At 21.4% G+C, this 18,800-nt stretch overlaps 5 protein-coding genes across 5 annotated transcripts; 2 read left to right on the forward strand and 3 right to left on the reverse strand.

The window, feature by feature from the left end:
• Positions 1–753: 753 nt before the first annotated feature.
• SRAE_1000273300 (Leucine-rich repeat-containing protein) lies at positions 754–2,147 on the reverse strand (the record flags this gene model as incomplete). Its single annotated transcript, XM_024649844.1, has 2 exons — positions 754–1,935; positions 1,980–2,147. 2 exons carry the CDS (start codon positions 2,145–2,147, stop codon positions 754–756), a joined length of 1,350 nt encoding a protein of 449 aa, XP_024503680.1.
• Positions 2,148–3,299: 1,152 nt separating this feature from the next.
• On the forward strand, positions 3,300–3,595 carry SRAE_1000273400 (Hypothetical protein; the record flags this gene model as incomplete). The annotated part of the gene is made up of 2 exons (XM_024649845.1): positions 3,300–3,443; positions 3,494–3,595. 2 exons carry the CDS (start codon positions 3,300–3,302, stop codon positions 3,593–3,595), a joined length of 246 nt encoding a protein of 81 aa, XP_024503681.1.
• A 365-nt stretch (positions 3,596–3,960) lies between these two features.
• SRAE_1000273500 (Hypothetical protein) lies at positions 3,961–4,325 on the forward strand (the record flags this gene model as incomplete). The annotated part of the gene is made up of 2 exons (XM_024649846.1): positions 3,961–4,066; positions 4,111–4,325. 2 exons carry the CDS (start codon positions 3,961–3,963, stop codon positions 4,323–4,325), a joined length of 321 nt encoding a protein of 106 aa, XP_024503682.1.
• A 1,742-nt stretch (positions 4,326–6,067) lies between these two features.
• On the reverse strand, positions 6,068–8,003 carry SRAE_1000273600 (Transcription factor, fork head domain and Winged helix-turn-helix DNA-binding domain-containing protein; the record flags this gene model as incomplete). The annotated part of the gene is made up of 3 exons (XM_024649847.1): positions 6,068–6,842; positions 6,895–7,244; positions 7,428–8,003. The coding sequence occupies 3 exons, from the start codon at positions 8,001–8,003 to the stop codon at positions 6,068–6,070; spliced, it is 1,701 nt and encodes a 566-aa protein (XP_024503683.1).
• Positions 8,004–17,041: 9,038 nt separating this feature from the next.
• On the reverse strand, positions 17,042–18,284 carry SRAE_1000273700 (Transcription factor, fork head domain and Winged helix-turn-helix DNA-binding domain-containing protein; the record flags this gene model as incomplete). Its single annotated transcript, XM_024649848.1, has 4 exons — positions 17,042–17,127; positions 17,186–17,431; positions 17,480–17,541; positions 17,608–18,284. 4 exons carry the CDS (start codon positions 18,282–18,284, stop codon positions 17,042–17,044), a joined length of 1,071 nt encoding a protein of 356 aa, XP_024503684.1.
• Between the last annotated feature and the right edge of the window lie 516 nt (positions 18,285–18,800).

Genomic DNA, 18,800 nt, shown 5'->3' on the forward strand with positions numbered 1-18,800 from the left:
AAATATAAAAAAAGAAAAAAAGTCTTGTAAACTAAAAGATTCTGCCAACAAAAATAATACAAACTGTTAAAGAAATTACAAAAGTTATAGTGTGAAAAAATTAGAAACAAAGCTGAACTTATTTGCTCTTATGAAATTTTTTAAGGAATTGCTTTTGTTATAATTACAATTATAGTTATAGTTGCTGTACTATGTTATCAAAAATTACTAAAGTCAAAAGTTAGAAAAAAGAAGACTAAAAAAAAGGAATGGAAAATAAGCAAATTTTTTTGTAGTGCGAATCATCCAGAAATACAAGATAATAAAAAATAATATATAATATTAAATAATTAATTTGACATCATTAATAAATTTTATTATAGACTAGCATTTTTTATATTATTGAAAGAATTAAATTTTTTTGATAACTTAAAATTTTATGTAAACATATTTTTATTGCTAATCTTTATTTATGGTAATTCATTTTTTTGTGTTTTAAAAAACTAAAAAAAATCGCTATATAAAGTTAATACATTTAAAATATACAAAAAAGTTTATTTATATAATATAAAAATTCATTACATAATACAATTAGTCAAAGTATGTATAAATAGTATTAAATTGATATTGAAATTGTGATAAAAAAATTTAAAAAAAAAATTGGTCTTAGTAAAACTGAAAAGTACCAAAATTTTAATTTATCTGTATTATATATATATTTATATATTATGACTTAATATAATATTTTTCGTAAACCATTCTGTAAGTCTTTTATTATCGACCAACAATTAATACTTCTCCAAAACCTTGGATTGGTTCATTATCATCAACAAGAAATGGAGTTGGATTGGAAGCATAACAATATTTGCATAATTTTGTACGACAAAATATACTAAGATCAACATTACCCATATGTGGCATTATGAATTGCCTTCCAAATGCCATAATTCTCCTGGAAAATTGACAATGATGTCCATCATTATATCTTAATTTAAAACATAAATCACAATAGAAAGCTGTTGAAAGATCAGTCTTAATATTGTATGGTAAAGGAAAAGGTATACGATTTATATTACCATTGCCAATACATATCTCAGTTAAACTACAAACTTCTTTAAATTTAGGTGGTGAATGAACATGGCAATAACATGACTCTGTAATTTCTCTAATTATTTCTTCATGAGGTCTTCTAACAATATCATTACTACTTCTAGCACCAAAAGTAACATCTGTTTGTGGAAATGAATTCCAACATCTTAATGGTAAGTATAAAAGTAAAACATTTTTAGTTGTAATATCCAATGCAATTAAGTTGTTTAAGAATGTCAATGAACATGGTATAGTTTTGATACAATTATTTCCAAGATTTAGTACTTTTAATTTTTGAAATTTTTCAAATTTATCAGGAAATTCTGTTACTCCATTATCCTCTAAACTTAAATTTACAAGTTCACATGATAATGAATCCAATAAACTTGCGACTTCATCAGTTTCCATTGAAAAATTTTCAGCAAAAGTAAAATTTTGTAATTTTTTTAAATTTAATAAAGCATAAAAAAACATTTTTGGGAGAATAACTTTACTTGTTTCAAAAGCTTTTTTAATACTAAGTACTTCCAATTTTTCACATCCTCTTAATATTTGACAAAACATCTTATCATATTTTATATTGAGTGTGAGTGATGTAACAAACTCTGAATATTGAGCAGATTTTAATTTTGAAAAAGTATCTAAAACAAGTTTTGTTGGCATACGTGTTGATGATGTAAAATTTTTAATATTTATCTTGTCTATATCTCCATTTTGTAAATAAGTTAAATTGAGTACTAGTAACTTAAGGTAATCTTTATTTCCATGTTTTATATACATAATTTTTTTTGGTTCATTAAAAATTATTGTTATCATTCCACCATTTATGTTGTGTGTTAACATTTTGCCAATACTATTTTCAAATAACTAATAAAAATATATTAAAAAGATTATTAAAATTAAAAACTTACAGGTATAACTATAGTTGGCTCCGAAGATTTTTTTATTTCAATGCCTAATGGTGATTGAGGAACATGTTTAATTGTTTTGGGTGGATTATTTGTTAAGGTTAAAAGTACATTAGAATATCTAACTCTTTGACTTGAGTTAGATTTAACAATTGCCAATTGGCATTCCATAATTAAAAAAAAATTGTTTTTTTGTTTATACTTTGTTACTAAATAGATATTTACTAGAAGATGTTAGTCCAACCAATTTTTCGTTTCAAGATTAAACACTTTTTTTTGAAACTTTCTCTATAAACTTTTTAATTTTATAAGTTGTTAATTTTTTTATTTATTTATCTTATATTGAAATCTTTTATTAATCTTTCAAATATTATTGTTTTATTAATAATTAAACTTTTTTAGTATATTTTCAAACAAAAAAAAACAATCTATATATTATATAGATAAAATTAAAATATATAAACTTTTTTTTTTGATTTTTAAGTATTAAAAATATTTTATTAAAAAAACATTTAAATTAAGAAAAAAAATTTTATTTTTCAGGAAGATATGAAAGTTTTTAGAGCACATAGAACTAAATATTCATAATTAAATTCAAATTTTGATGGTAGATTTAGAGATTGAAAAGAAAGTCAAAAGGTTATTTTTCTTTTAATGAAAAAAATTATGATTGAAAAGTGAAATGTGGTTTAGTAATCTGAAATTGAATTTATGACTTCAATACGTTTTATGGACTGTTGAAGGAGAAAAATATTTACCATAAAATTCTGTGAGATTGATTTGAAAAAAATCACAACACCATCATAATATAATTTTATGAAAGTGGTGTGCATTGATTCATTGAAACAAAGTATTTTGGAATTATTGTTAAATTTTTGTTGTTGAAAAAAAATAATAAGTTGGAAATTTCTAAACCATAAATAATAAAATTAACCTCTTTACTTTTAATTTATCATTGAGCCTTTTTATTTTATAAAGATCAAAACATAAAATTTTTATTAATTATATGAAGAAATAATATACAAGATACCCATTTACAATTAAACAATTTTTAATTTTTTCTTGATAAAGTACATAATTCAATGTTTATAATACTTTTAATAAACATAAAACTAGTAAATAAATTGTGATTGATATTTAAATGAAATATCAAGTACCAAAATTTATCATAAAAATGATTTTTAACATTATTAAAAAGTTTCTTTATTGGTTGTTAAATTTTTATTTTACTATTTAGAGGATTGATATTACTCTATAGAAATAAAGATATATAAAGATGAAATAATATTTTTAGTAGTAGCATTTTATATTTTTTTTTTAAAAATGCCTTTTCAATCTCTTACGTACATTGATTTAACTGGTGTAGTATTATGTTTTACCATATTTTTGTTATTTCTTTATATACTTTCTCTTATTATTAATTATACATTGGTATTGGATGACGATGAAGCAACTGAATTTGAGAAAGTAAGTATTTTATAATTTTGTAATTTTTTTTTAAAAATAATATGTTATAGTTTGGAGCTAATAATAATTTCAAATTTGGAAGACGCCCACTTTCAGTAGTAAAATACAAAGTTCACAGATATAATAAAATGTTAGCTGAAAAAGGATACTAATTTTTTTAATGTATATCATATAGCTATGACTTAAATAAAATAATTAATATAATAAATTAATTTGTGTTTTTTATATTGTCTAGACATTATTTAATTATTTTAATATCTTTTAATTTTTCTCTATTTCCATATAAAAATATTTTATTTTTTTTTACAAAAATTTAAAAACATATTAATAATAGGTAATTTGTTTTTATACTTTAAAACTTTTATGTAATATCTTTTTTTATCTTTTGAAAATTATATTTAAAGAAATTTTTGAATAATAAATCTTGTAATATTAAAATATTCAAAATAAAATTTTTACAATAAAGAAAAATGCAAATTCAGAATGTGATATATTTATTATTTTAATTTATATAGTTATGGATAAAAATGATACATTTCTAGTATTAGATAAACCAGATATAAAAATTGAACCATTAACAAATTGTCAACTGAAAAGATACATTTCTGGTGATGGATATAAATGTATGTTTTTTTTTTAACAAGATTAAAAAAATTTTTTTATTAAGTACATATAATGTGGAAAAGTTTAACAAATCCAAATGATTCTATACATAATGATGAATCATTCTGGAATGACATTGATTTGAAGAGAGGACTTAGAGCAGAATTAAGAAAAGGTTACAAAATTCTACTTTCTATTTTGATAACACTTGTTATATGTCTTATTGGATTACTTTTTGCTTTGATAACTGCAGATCTTATTTTAAAGAAAAATTCTTAACAAAAAATTATATTTATGAATAGTTTATAATTTTAATATTTTTTTTTATATTATTACAATTAAATCAATAAAAATACAATTATTCAATGATTTAGTTTTTTCTTATTATTATTATATATATATGTAGCCAACCTTCTACGGGTTTTTTGTCTAAAAAAAAATGATAACAATAATAAAAGAAATGAAATATTTTTATTGATAAAATGATATATATTTTCTTATATTGAAATGGTCATAAATATGAAAGTCCTAGATATAAGTCATAGAAAGTTAATAGAAAAAAAATAGAGGTATTAATTCATACACATCTATACAACAAAATGAATAATTTTATTAAATGTATTTTAAAGAAAAAAAAAACAAAAATTTTTTTGTCTATATCCTTTATATGTATATCATTAGAAATATAAATTTATAAAGAGATTATAAAAAATGAATTGTACTATTTATATCAAATAATCTTAATGTATATTTTGCCCTTTTTATGTATATATATATGAAAAAATCACCGTACAAAGAAAAAAAAAGATATTTAAACATTTCTATAATCACTTCATTTATTTTATTTACTTTCTATAAATAGATAAACTAGTTAAAAGATAAATAGAGGTAGTAGTATATATAAGTATTATAAAAAGTTTATCTTAAAATTCACCATTCTAAAAAACTTTCTCTCTTTTTTTTATTTATTATTTTATTTTGCCTTATAATCTAAATTTGTATAAATATTATGTTATATATACAATTTAGTAACAGAATATCTCTAACAATAATCATAAAATCTAATAATTAATTTTATGAAAAAGTTTAAAATAATAATTATATTAATACATTAAAAGAAAAATAAGTTTTTTTTTGTTTTACTAAAAAAAAGAGAGAAAGAATATCTACTAAACTTTTTGAAGAAGATGTTTGACAAGTAAATAATATACCTGTAGAAGGATGAGGATGATTGATTAAAGAAAGTTTTAATTAGAGAATGTATTAATCATAATAATATATATGTCATTTTTTTAAATTTAATAACTTTATACAGAGTAATGTAATGTGAATAAAAAAAAAGTATCATTTAAAAAAAAATATAACATTATATGAATCTAATAACAGTAATTGGAAGTTCTAATTACAAATTGAATGAAAAAAAAAAATATTAAAAGAGACAAAAATATAATTTTCTCGTATACCTGCTACCATCAAAAATAATTATTAATAAAAAAAACAAAATTAAAATAAATTTATATATAAAAATGAACTATCAGAAATTTTAAAAATTGAGGTGGAAACTTTTTTGCCTTACATCATTTTTACGTATAAAAGAAAAAAATATAGTTATATTTTAATGATATGATGGTAGCAATATGGTATTATCCAAAATATATTTATGATTGGATGATATATATTAATAAAAATAAGAAATCTATAAAAATGTTGATACAAATAGTATTTATATAGGAGACCGGCAGGTTGGTGGAAAGAATGATATACGCCAGGAAAGATGGAGATTTTTCTTGATTAATATGATCAATTGACGATTATATGTATAACTTTTTTTTTTTTACCAAATATTTATACAATAATAATACGTCTTTATCATCGGGAATGGATAAATAATTATTACAACTTTCTTGATTGTGTAAATTTACAAAATATTGGCTTTTCACAACTTTTAGGAATCATATCAATTAAAATATGTATATATATAAACAAATATATATATTATATTTTGTGATATTATAACATATCTACAGATCAAAGTTGATTGGAGCATTACTATTTATAGAAATTTCATGGCGCATTAATGACTCAAAATCCATTTCCGTCATTTGAGTTGTTTCAATCATATTTAAATTTTGAAGATCTTGTGGCAACTCATTACCAGATTGAGCTCCACAACTTAACATATTATTTCCCTGCATCTGATTCATTTGCTGCATTTGATGGTGAGAAAGTTGATTCATAGTATTATGTTGCATAATGTGTCCTTGTAAATGTGCTGGTGGTGGTTGTGCCATTGGTGATGACATCCACATTTGTTGATGAACCATTTGACCACTATATGATGGATTATAATAACCTCCATTAGGTGACATTGGATTATTTCCATTAGGTTGAATTGAAGATGGTGAATTTTTATCCATTGGTCCATTTAATTGAGTACGTAACAGTGGGGATTGTTGTATTGATGTACCATTACGTACACTATTTAATTCATGGTATGATGGAGGTGGCTGGGGTGCCATATCACCGGGTTTAATAATTTCTTTAATAGATTTCATTGGATTATTTATCATCCCAGTACCCATATTCATACGATATCCATTTGGATCCATACCACCATCACCTAATTGCATTTGATTTGTACGATCAAGAATATCACCAACTTGAGATCCATTGTTGGCTGAGGACATATCATAACACGGATAAGTATCATATTCATCAAATGCATCTAATGTCGGAGATACTCCATTAACATTTCCCTGGACACTTAAATTAGATTCGGCACGTTGACGAAAACCACTGAAAAAAAAAGAGATAAATAAAATTTTGTTATAAAAAAAAATTAACATACGTGAAAGAATCAAATGTATTGGCACTCATTAAATCATCTTGATCCTGATTGAAAGTTTCATGAGACAAACTTGGTGTATTTGAACCATATATAGAATTATTCAATCCACTTTGAACAGATGTTCGTAGACCCATAACATTTAAATGCTCAGTCTTCTTTTTAGCTCCACGTCTTTTCTTATCAATGGCTGATTTAGAAGTATCAATAGTATTACTTCTATCACGTTGCCTGCGTTGACTTCTTCCATTCTTGGCATCAGGATTAATTACCCACCATGAAGATTTTCCTGCACCTTCATTTTGAATACGCATAAAACGATTGTGAAGAGATAAATTATGTCTTATTGAATTCTGAAAAAAAATAAAAGATAAATATATTTATCCTAAAGATTAAAAAAATTTTGTTTTTTAATTTTAAATATTATTATATAAAAGTCACAATTCTCAAAAAAAAAAAGAATGTCTAAAAGTTTTTGTTTGATGATTGTAAAGAGAATAAATAGTGAAAAAATACTAAATGAATAAATAAAGTACCTTCCATCCGGCAGCTTCTTCCTGTGAAGATCTATCATTAAAATAAGGTATATTTTCCGAGAACCATTGATATATTTCATTCAATTTCATTCTTTTCTCTGGAGCACATTCTAATGCTTTTGCAATAAGATCAGAGTAACTTTCTTCACCCCATGGATTAGGTTTTTTTTGTGATACAGCATCAGGATTCCTTTTTCTAATTCTTTTTTTCTTCATTGGCATTTGATGGTGTTCTGAGAGTGTTGTATGTTGATTATTATTTCCAATATTTAGGTTAGTATTAATACCATCAATTGAATTAGAACTACCATTGTGAATTGAACATGATGTTGCTATACTATGATTACTACCATAATTACTTATCATATCACCAGATAAATTATATCCTGTCATTGGTGTATCTGGTGTTTGATGATGAAGATAGGTTACGGAACTTGTAATTGATGATGGGCAATCATCAATTTCAGGATCCATTTCATTAATAGGTGAAATTACATGTGGCATAGGCCAAGTGTAACAACGCCCTCGAAGCTCTGGCTCCAGGGAAAAGTCATCCGATACAATGGATGTATTCATTTTTCAAAAAATAATATTCTTTAATTTATATATTTCTATAGTAATATTATATATATAATAAAAGATATCTCGGTAACTATTTTTTTGAATATCCAATAATAGATAATAAAAAAAAAAAGAAAGATTTATGATAATGTGAAGGTAGAAATTACTTCTATATTTAATAAAAACTTTCTTTAAATATGTTATATATCTATTATATTAGAATAGATAATTATGATATTTAATATCTTATCACAAATATAATATATCTATTTCTTATTCTATTAACAATTTTATCCTGTTCACTTTCTAAATTTTAATTTCTTTTTTTTCTAAGTGTAAATTAAGTTAAATAATTAGACAATTTTCTGGTGAATAATTGAGGTATTAACTAAAGATTAGTTAATTCAAAAATTGGCAATTTAAAGATCAAAATTTATATTTTTGAGGTATTAATGTGTTAGAAAGATTCACTGATCACTTATATTAACATCAAAGTTTTATACTAATAATTCTCTTCCAGATATACACACATACACACAGACAGAAAGTACAAAACTTTTTTTTCCTTTAAAACAATATAGTTGATTGATTAAATTAATATATGATTAAAAAAAATATTAAAATTCATATATAATAAATCTTCAATTAAATTTTGTGATTTAAGGAAAGATTATTTTTTTATTTTTGATAATTGAAAAATTTCAATTAATAAATATAATCTTTTTTTTTACTCCAAGTGTAGAAATTAAATAAAAAAAAATACCTTCTTTGAATATTAAATGTTTGTTTATATAGATATTAAAATATTTTTTTTAATAGTTATAGCACTTAAGATTTTAAGGTATAATAGCTTTTTGAAATTACTTTAAGAATATTATTAATAATAACAGTTGAAGTATTTGTAAAATAATGAGGTAGAAGTTTTCCAACAATATATTTGAGGTAGTAGAGCAATAAATAGTTGGTACTTTAATGAACAAAAAAAAGTATTAATAATTATGTTTTGTTAAAAAAAAAAATGTCGTATATTTCGTTTTCATAAAAGGAAAATTAAACAATTGTTGTAAAAAAAAATCATTTGATTGTTTAATATTAAAAAAAAATGAGAAAGAAAATAAGTATTAAAAAAAAAAAAGAGATAAAGAGGTGAATTGTTAGAGTGTATTTATGTATGTATGTGTTTGTGATATGTAATATAATGACAGTTAGTAGGGTTAAAAAATCATATGTTTAAAATAAAAATGATAAAAAGGAACATATAACTCTTTTTGCGCATCATCCTATATTAAGATACAGGAGAAAATATATAGAAATAGAATGAAAGAAAATTGATATTAAATATCATATATTTTGTAAAGAAAAATGTTATAAGTTAGGAGAGAAAAGTTGTTTAGAGAGGTTTTGGTGTATCTTTTTTATTTTACATATACTGAAGAATTATAAAAGAGCAAACTGAAGGCTATTGATAAATAAATGATGTAAGATGATTAGTTGAAAGAGTAACATGTGATAAGAATAAATGTATATAACGAAATGTCTTGGCAATGTTAAAATATTATTTATTTTTTTATTTAAATGTATGTATGTATTATATTTTGTATAAAAGAGAGAGTGATAAATAAAATCATTTTTTTTTTACATAAAAAAAAAGACAACGTTAAACTATTTTTTAAAATTTATTACGTTTCCTTTTTTAAAAAAAAAGAGACAACTATGTAATAAAAAGATAGGAAATGAGAGTTTTGGGACCATGATAAATGAATAAGAAAAAGTATAACAAAAAAAAAGAAATAAAAAATTTAAATTACTTTTCATAGTTCTTTCAAAACATAATTTTATAAAAAGAAAAGAGTTTTTTTTTTTTTTGACTGTTTGGTAATAATTAATGAGAAAAAAAATAAAATATACTAAAAAAAAGGAGGTGGAGAAAATAAGAAAAAAAAAAGAAAGAAATTTGATTAAAAGACTGAAGATAAGAAAAAAAAAATAAGAATTTAAGAGTTAGTCTAAAAAAACAAGAATATGTTTTTTACACTAAAAGACGCTTATCAAACTAAGTTTTCTTTGCGCAACTCAAAAAAAAATCTTAAGATAGAGAATATATTTTTTTTTGTTTATAAATGAAAGTAGTTGTCCTGACTATATATTTATATGGTACATTTATACAATAAATATATATAAAATAAAAATAAATACTTTACACATATTATTAATAAAAAAAAAGAAACTGATGGAATGAGAAAAATATTGCCTTTTTGTTTATTAATTTAATCATTGATGCAAATTAAATGTTTATTAGTATAAATTAAAAATTAATAAAGTAAAATTATTAGGTGATAAAATAAAAGGACATATTTGTCTTAAGAACATCTATTATACTTAGAAATAAAGACAAATGAACTTTTGAAAATAAGATAATTACATTGAAAAATTGACAAAAAAAAAAAATTGAGGTGAGCTTAAAAACATGTTATATTAATAGATTTAAAAACATTTTTTATCACCTCATATAGGTACATATATAAAGGTAACCTGTATGGATATAAAATAAAATATTCTTTATTTTTCTACCCCAAGAAAAAAGAGAAAAATTGAGGTAGTTAAAGACTAGTTGTATTTATATATTATTATTAAAACTACATTTTTTACAATAGTTGGAGATAATTTTATATATAAAAAAAGCTAGTACCAATAATTGTTGATATAGAAATAACTATTAAAAAAAAATGTTTAATGTATTGGAAAAAAAAAGATCTTTTACAAACCATTATAATATATTTTTAACTACAAAAAAAAAAATGTATATAAAAATATCTCTAAAATACATTTTAAACAATTTTTAAATTATAAAAAAAAAATTCATTCTCTCTGTCATCACTTAATTTCATTTTTTTTTTATCATCATTCTGTCTACTTTTATGAATATGTTTTCAATTTTTATTTTTCCTAAAATTTATACATCTACATTTTAACTTTCACTATTAAATATAAAAGTATTCTCATATTAAGTTAAAAAAAAAAAAAGTGAAGAGTTCTTATTACATTAAAATGGACAATATAAAATATTCAACTCTTTTGGCCAACTTATATATATCTTTATCACATTCTCATACATTATATTTAATATTAAAAATATATAAAAATTTTTATACATTCTTTCAACGTTTTATAATATATAAATAGTCATATTATATCACAAAACCCCTAAAGAGAGAAATGACAAACGTCCATCTTTTTTTTTTTTTTAATTTAGTTGTGGTGATAATCACCATCACAACAAAAAGGTTAGTTTGAAAAAAAAAGAACTAAAGAGTGGGGGAAAGTATTTATCAATTGAATAATTTAAAAAAAAAGAAAAAAAAATCTTAAAAGAGAGAAAAAAAAAATACTCAACACACTAAGATAAAAAATGTATTTAGTTGTGGTATGAGACTTTTTTATTTTTTTTTTTTTTTAAATATGTATATGAAATATATATATATATACGTATATATAAAAATATAATATATATAACATATGTAAAAAAAAAAAGAAGGAGCGTCCTGAAAAATGGTGTGTTATTTTACATACACACAAAAGAGAGATAGAAGGCATTTCGTAAAAAAAAAAAGCCAAAAAAAAAAAAAACTCCGACGGTCAGATGATTGGATGAAAGGAGAAGAAGAGTATAAAAAATTAAATCTGTATGTTGGTCTCTTTTCATACACATATTTATATATTTTTCCTTTCTCTTCTATGGTGGATAAAAATAATTTTTCATCTCATTCCTACTTCTCAACATCTATATGTATAATGTAATATTTATTTTTAAGCGAACGGCCGCCTTTTGATAAAACTATAGCATTACTTTGATGTTTTGAAAAAAAAAAAGAGAGAGAAAGAAAAATTTTTGATAGAAAATAATTTTAATTATCAGTTAGTGTGGATAATTTGAATGAAAAAAAAGGAAAAAAAAAAAAGAATAAAAGAGAGAGAGAGAGAAAGACATAGGTCCATTAACAGGACAGGAGAAGGATATCACAAGTTTTGACAAACCTTTACATTTCAGGATGAACATGAAAAGGAGATATATAAAAGATAAAAAAAAAAAAAAAAACTTTTAAATATAATATAATATGGAGTATAGAAGGGAGAGAATAAATATGATGAAAAGAGAAATTTATTATGGGTAAAAGAATGTGGATGACATCAAAAAAAAAGTGTTAAGGAGAATTTTTTTCCCCTTACCAAACATCAGACTATCACGGCTATCTAATTTTTTTTTTTTTTTATATTCTGTCTTCCTCTTTTAAAGGATAAAAATATATATATATATATTTATAAATATATTTATAAGTGGGATGGAGATAAATGGAGAACTCTGTTGGTAGTGAGAAAAAAAAAAGTTAAAAAAGGGATATGTGTATGATTAAAGCTGAAGATTCTTTTTTTATTCTTTATATCATTAATAAAACGACTTTCTAAAATACCATAACATTTTGATAAGAGGGCTCACATGTATATTAAAAAGTTTACATATATTTTACATTTGACAATATAATAAAAATATATTTTTGTTGTTTTTTTTTTATGTATCATTATGGATGATAGAAGAAAATGATAAGAATATGATAAGAAGATACATCTATTTTTGTCTATATAAAGTAAACAACAAATTTTTATGCCTTTAAAAGTTTTATTCTTTATTATACAGATAATAATGAACTTTGTATTTGTGTAAACATTTAAAGAACATAAATAAATGACCGAGGAATGTTATGTTTATAATAAAAAAAATTAAAAATAAAGTCTAGAAAAATTTGGAAATTACAAAATGTTTATAAATGATTGTATATAATTTGGTTGAAGTTACTTTTTCTATATACAAAAAAAAAAAGTATTATGTATTTAATTACTTCTTTGTTATAAATAAAATAAAAAAAAAAAAAAAAAAATAGAGAAGAGGTTAATCTATCCTTTTACAAAAGCCTGCGCGAACCTTTATTTTGTATAAATGTTTATTTGTGAGGAAATAAAAAAAAAAAGAATGAATAAATGAATATATCTATACATATGTATATATATGTGGGTTGAAAAAATATAAAACTGATAAAAGAGTAAAAAGAATTCTTTAATTAAATTTTGTATAAAAAAAAAATATGGTAAATGGATAGTTAATATATCTGGTCTGAAGAGATAAGGTAATTAAATTAGTAAATCATAGACAGAAAGAAGAAGGTTAAAAATGTATTATAAGAAAATATAAAGTAAGTTCCTAAAGTTATGAACGATATAGACATAATAAATTACAAAAAAAAAAAAATAATATAAATATATATTTTTGAAGATAAATATATTTTAGGAAAAAAGTCAAACAACGTAATATAATCTAGGATCCTTTTTGTAAACTCTTTTAGTAATAAAATAAAATGAAAATTATATTTTTCAAATAATGAGAATGGTACATATCAACTATTTTATTGTTCATGGGGTTAAAAGAAAGTAAAAGGTTTCATTTGTGGTAAACAATTAAAAAAGATAAGGATAGTTCTTTTGATAGTTATATACATACATCTATAAACACTTTAAAAGCTTTCTTATCTTTGGTCCTCAATCAAACAATTAATGATAGAAAAAAGATGTATTTTTTTTTTAAAAGATGTATGTTTTTAACTAATAAAAAATATATATATATATAGAAGTACAAGGATATTTGGATAGTTATAATACAAAAAAAAAACATATAAAAATAAAATATATAAGGTATTGGGGGGTGGTATAAAATAAGTTATTAAAGAGAGAGAGAGAAACAAATTAATATAAAGAGTTCTTTCTTTTTTTTGTTATCATTCTTTCACACTATCAAAACATTAAAAATATGGCATCAGAGACTCTTTACTACTTTCTACAATGTCCATTATTTTGAAAAGGCTTAAAAATGTCTTTGGTAGGAGAAAAATGAATTAAAACATGTGATGGTAAAGGGACCAAAATATTTAAAAAAAAAATTATATATGTATTTTATGTGACTTTATTTTAATAAATGCCAAAAAAAAAAAAAAAATTTTTAAAATTATAAGTAAATAATAACGGTAGTCTAAAAATTACTATTGGTTATAATATAATATAACTAATATTTAGAGGAAGTGCATTACTAATAATAGTGAATATTTAAATATATTTTTTAATAAAAATGAAACTTGCTTTTAGTATAATAAAAGAAAAAAAAATGATAGATTGGTGAGTTAAAAAATTGCAATACTACTTAATTAATAATAAAAAGTAATTAAGTAAAAATAAGAGAAAATAAGTAATAATTAATTAAACTATACTCTTATTGAAAAAAAAAAATTTTTTTTATATTTTACTTGTAATGAAAAATGAATATATATTTTAAAATAATGACAATTAAGAAATATTTGATAATAAAAGAGATGGGTTAAAAATAATCCTCAAAGGTAATTAACTTCACAATCTCATTTTCACTAATACTATTAGTGGTTGATGAAGTGAAAGATAAAAGATTTTTTTTTTTATTTAAAATAAAAATAATAGAGTTTAAAAAAGGTTATGATATAATAATATTAATATATTTATATATATATTAAATAAAATCTTCACATGCTTTTTTTTTTCTTTCATACTATTAAAAATGAAAGTGACTGGTATTATATCAACTTTATTTACTTTTTTAATAACCATCTTTTTCAATATAATAAAAAAAAGAATTTATATTAGTTCATATTGTATATCAATTGTATAGTTATATATACATATATATATTCAAGCTATACATAAAAAAAAACATCTTTTTACAATAAAAAAATATAGAGAACATATAAAGATAAAAAAAAAAAAATTTCTTACATAAAAAATTAGTGAGAAATACATCTTTCTTTTAAAATATATATTTTTTTTAAGTTTTATATTATTCTTATTCCTTGCAACAAAACAGAATGATAAGTATTTTTTTTTTCTTTGACAAAAATAAAATATAGTATTTCTCAAATTTCAATATTTATATATATAAAAAAAAGAGCATCTACATGTATAGGTGTGGGTAGATATAAATGTATAGATATAATTCATGAAGAATTAACATTATAAACACAATTTAAATTGTAAAGTAGCTGATAAAGCAAATATTTCTCACTAACTCTAAACCTTTTTTACCGTTACCTTATTCAATTTTTTTTTTCCCTTTTCTCTCCGTTTATCTAAAAATATAACAAGATACCTAACACTTGACCACACCAATATATGGAATATGAGAAAATAAGAAATAGTATCTATTTATGTGAAAAAAAAAACTTTTAAATAAAGTATATATATTTATTAATTGGAAGACAAAATAAAATGAAAAAAAATTACATTTTAATATTAAAAATCTACTATTATATTTTTTTTTTCTTTTATTAAGATTGATAAAATATTTTTAGAATGGTAATAAAAAAAAAAGATATATTAATACTTATTTGATAAAATAAAGCAATGAATTTGGATATCATTTTATATCTAATAATATGATATATATATATATATAAATTATAGCTCTCTATCATTTTCAATGTGTTGATATAATAAAAAAAAAGACGATTGTTGGTTTTAAATAAAACTAAAAAATTGAATAACGTTTAAATTACTCTATTTTTTTTTGACAATAAGTAAAAAGGGAGAAGAATAGTATTTAACAAATCAGTAGTGTTTGAATTTTTTTTTTTTTTTTGATTGTCTAACTATTATTAAAAACACACTTGCGTACATTCTTGCTTTTAATATCTTAAAATCACGAGGCTTAAGAAATATATACATATACATATGATATATGTATATTATATATCGCAAAAGATATTTAAAAAATCATAAAAAATATTGAGAGTAAGATTTTTTTTTTTTCAAAAGATAAAATTATGTGACAGTTTGATGTTTGGTAGTGGAAAAAAAACAAATAAATAAAGATAAATTATTTAAAATAAGTGAAAATTATAAAAAAAAAAAATTTTTTTTTATACCAAAAGGTATCCAATTACTAAGAGAGAGAGAGAGAAAGAAAAATTGTGTGTGGTTGATTACAGTAATATTAAAAACAATTCTTAAGTTTTGAAAATATAAATATATATATCCATAAATAATTTGATATTTTTTATAATGAAAATTTATTTGTCTTTGAAATGTCAAAGTATAATTTTTCAATTAAAAATAGAAAATAAGAATTTCTTCAAAATGGTAAGGTCAAAAGAAGTAAAAAAAATAAATTTTAATAACAAGAATATATATATATTTTTATTTTTATTGTGTGCCATCCACATATATCTTATATATGGATAAATATATATATATATATACTAATACAACAAGTGTCATGGAACAGATAAAAAAAAAGATGAATGAAAAGTATCATGTGTAATAAATTAATAAGAAACGATTTAAAATTCTTAGTGAAAAATGATAAAAAAAAAAAATATGACATAAAAATGTAAGAAAAAAATTGTAACAATATCATAAATTTAATAACAATCTTAATAGTAAGCACTAAAAATGAATATATTTATTAAGTGATTTGGGAGAAATAAATTTTTAAATAAAAATTGTTCCTTAATATTCATTAAAAAAATGTATTTTTGTTTAAAAAAAAAAAAGAGCGAGAGATCTACATGTGTGTATCTTTAAAATAGTAAAATAAAAACAATTCACTGGTTATTATTATTAAATTAATAAATTAATATAACAATACAACTTATGTTTAGAAATAAAAATACGTCATTCTTCTTTTTTTTTTTTTTACTAATTAATAAAAAAATAATAAATGACTTTAGTATATTAATTAAGTGGAATAAGAAATTTTAATACTATTGAGTAAAATTTTATAATAAAATAGTATTTTACACATTAATTAATTAATTCAACCATATAATTAATTTTTGATTAAACAATATTAATAATCTTTAATTAAACAATAATTATGATATAATATATAGAAATATAAATTAAAAATATTTTAAAATTTATATAGAAAATTGTGACTTTTATATAAATATTTTTTTATCATAAGATAAAATAAAAATTTTTAAAATTTAAAAACCTACTTTCCAGCCGGCAGAACTATTACTATCTCCTTTATCACGAAAAAAAGGAACATTTGTAACCATCCATTCATACACTAGAAGAAAAAAAAAGATAATAATTAAGAAAGAAAATATATATATATTATAGATTACCTTGCGATAATGTTAATCTTTGTTCTGGACTAGACTGGATTGCCTGTGTAATTAAATCAGCATAACTATGACTACCCCAAGCATTCCTTCTTGTTGTTGTCTTTTTAGGTGTCGTTGATGGATCAAAACCATTCATATGATCAATTTCTTCTTTAATCCCAGATGAATTATTTAAATCGGTAAATGAATTAGTTTCATGCCTATTACCAAGAAGTGAATTATTAAGAGAAGATGTTCTGGAGTAATCTGTAGATGAATTGATATTTGAAGATAAAGGTGATTGATGTAAATTACTATTAATATTAAGTTCATGTTTTGAATTATCTAATGGAAGATTTTCAGAACTATCACAAAAACTAAAAAAAATTATTAAAAAATAAAAGATATATTAGATTAAATTTTTAAAGGGATATTAAAATTACTCTGACTCTTCAGGTATCTTATCATATACAGTTGGAGAATTACTATTTTGATCAAAAGCAGCTCTTCTTAATGGCCATGTATTACAACGATCTCTTTCTATTGGTTCAAGATCTTCTGTATTATTAGATGTCCTAATAACACCATGAACAAATGAATCTTCATTTCTGACATGATGTGAAAATGTTGTAGTATGATCAGTTTGTTCAAAATGAGACAAATTATGTGATGAACCAACCCCTGAATCATCTCCATTAGAGGTTAATCTTGTATGTGAGGAGGATGCAGAAGAGGCACCAGAACCTGTTTCATAGGAAGGAATACCGGAAGTATCTGATTGAAGGTTTGGCTGTCGATTAATAACACAATTATTACCAGTATTGTGAATAGATGAATTACCACCACCACCACCATTACCACTTCCCATAAAATGTGAACTTCTGGAGGAGGATGGTGATGATGATATTGAATTCATTACAACATCCTCACTCCTTGATGAATTATGAATAGAGGTTGAAACTGATGCTGGTGATGATGATGTTGGTAATTGATTATTTCCAGAATTATTAGTTGATGGTGATGATGTTGAAGGAAAACCATTTGTAGAAGGTAAGTGACCACTTTGTTGATAATGCGAACTTATAGAAGTATATTGTTGTGAGTATGGATGTCCACTCATTTTAATTCTTTAAATTACCTAATCTACACCAGGATGAGAAAAAAAATAAATATATATATAATATTTATATATATTTATAAAAAAAAAATATAAATTTTAATTAGATGGTAAAATTTTTATATATCTGTCTTCAGTTTAAAACTTTATTATTTAATATATATTTGAAATATAGTCAAATATAAATTCTTTTTTTTTTTTAAAAAGTTATAATTAATAAATCTGTAAAAAAGAAAAATTTTGCTATAATAAGTTCAGAGTGATAAGAAAATTTAAAATAAAGAATTAAATAATCAACGATCACGATTAAAAAAAAAGTTCTTTTTAATAATTATGATAAAAAAAAATATATTTCATTAATTAAAATTTTTTACTAACAAATTTTTATAACTAATTTTTTTTTTTTAAATATAATATAAAAATCGGGAGGTTTCTTCAAGAGATAATTTTATTTGAAATAATATTATAATGATGGGCTTTTGTTATAATATATATTTATATATATATATATAAGAAAAA

The sequence above is a fragment of the Strongyloides ratti genome, assembly GCF_001040885.1.
Source record: "Strongyloides ratti genome assembly S_ratti_ED321, chromosome : 1".
In the NCBI taxonomy this organism is placed as follows: Eukaryota; Metazoa; Nematoda; class Chromadorea; order Rhabditida; family Strongyloididae; genus Strongyloides; species Strongyloides ratti.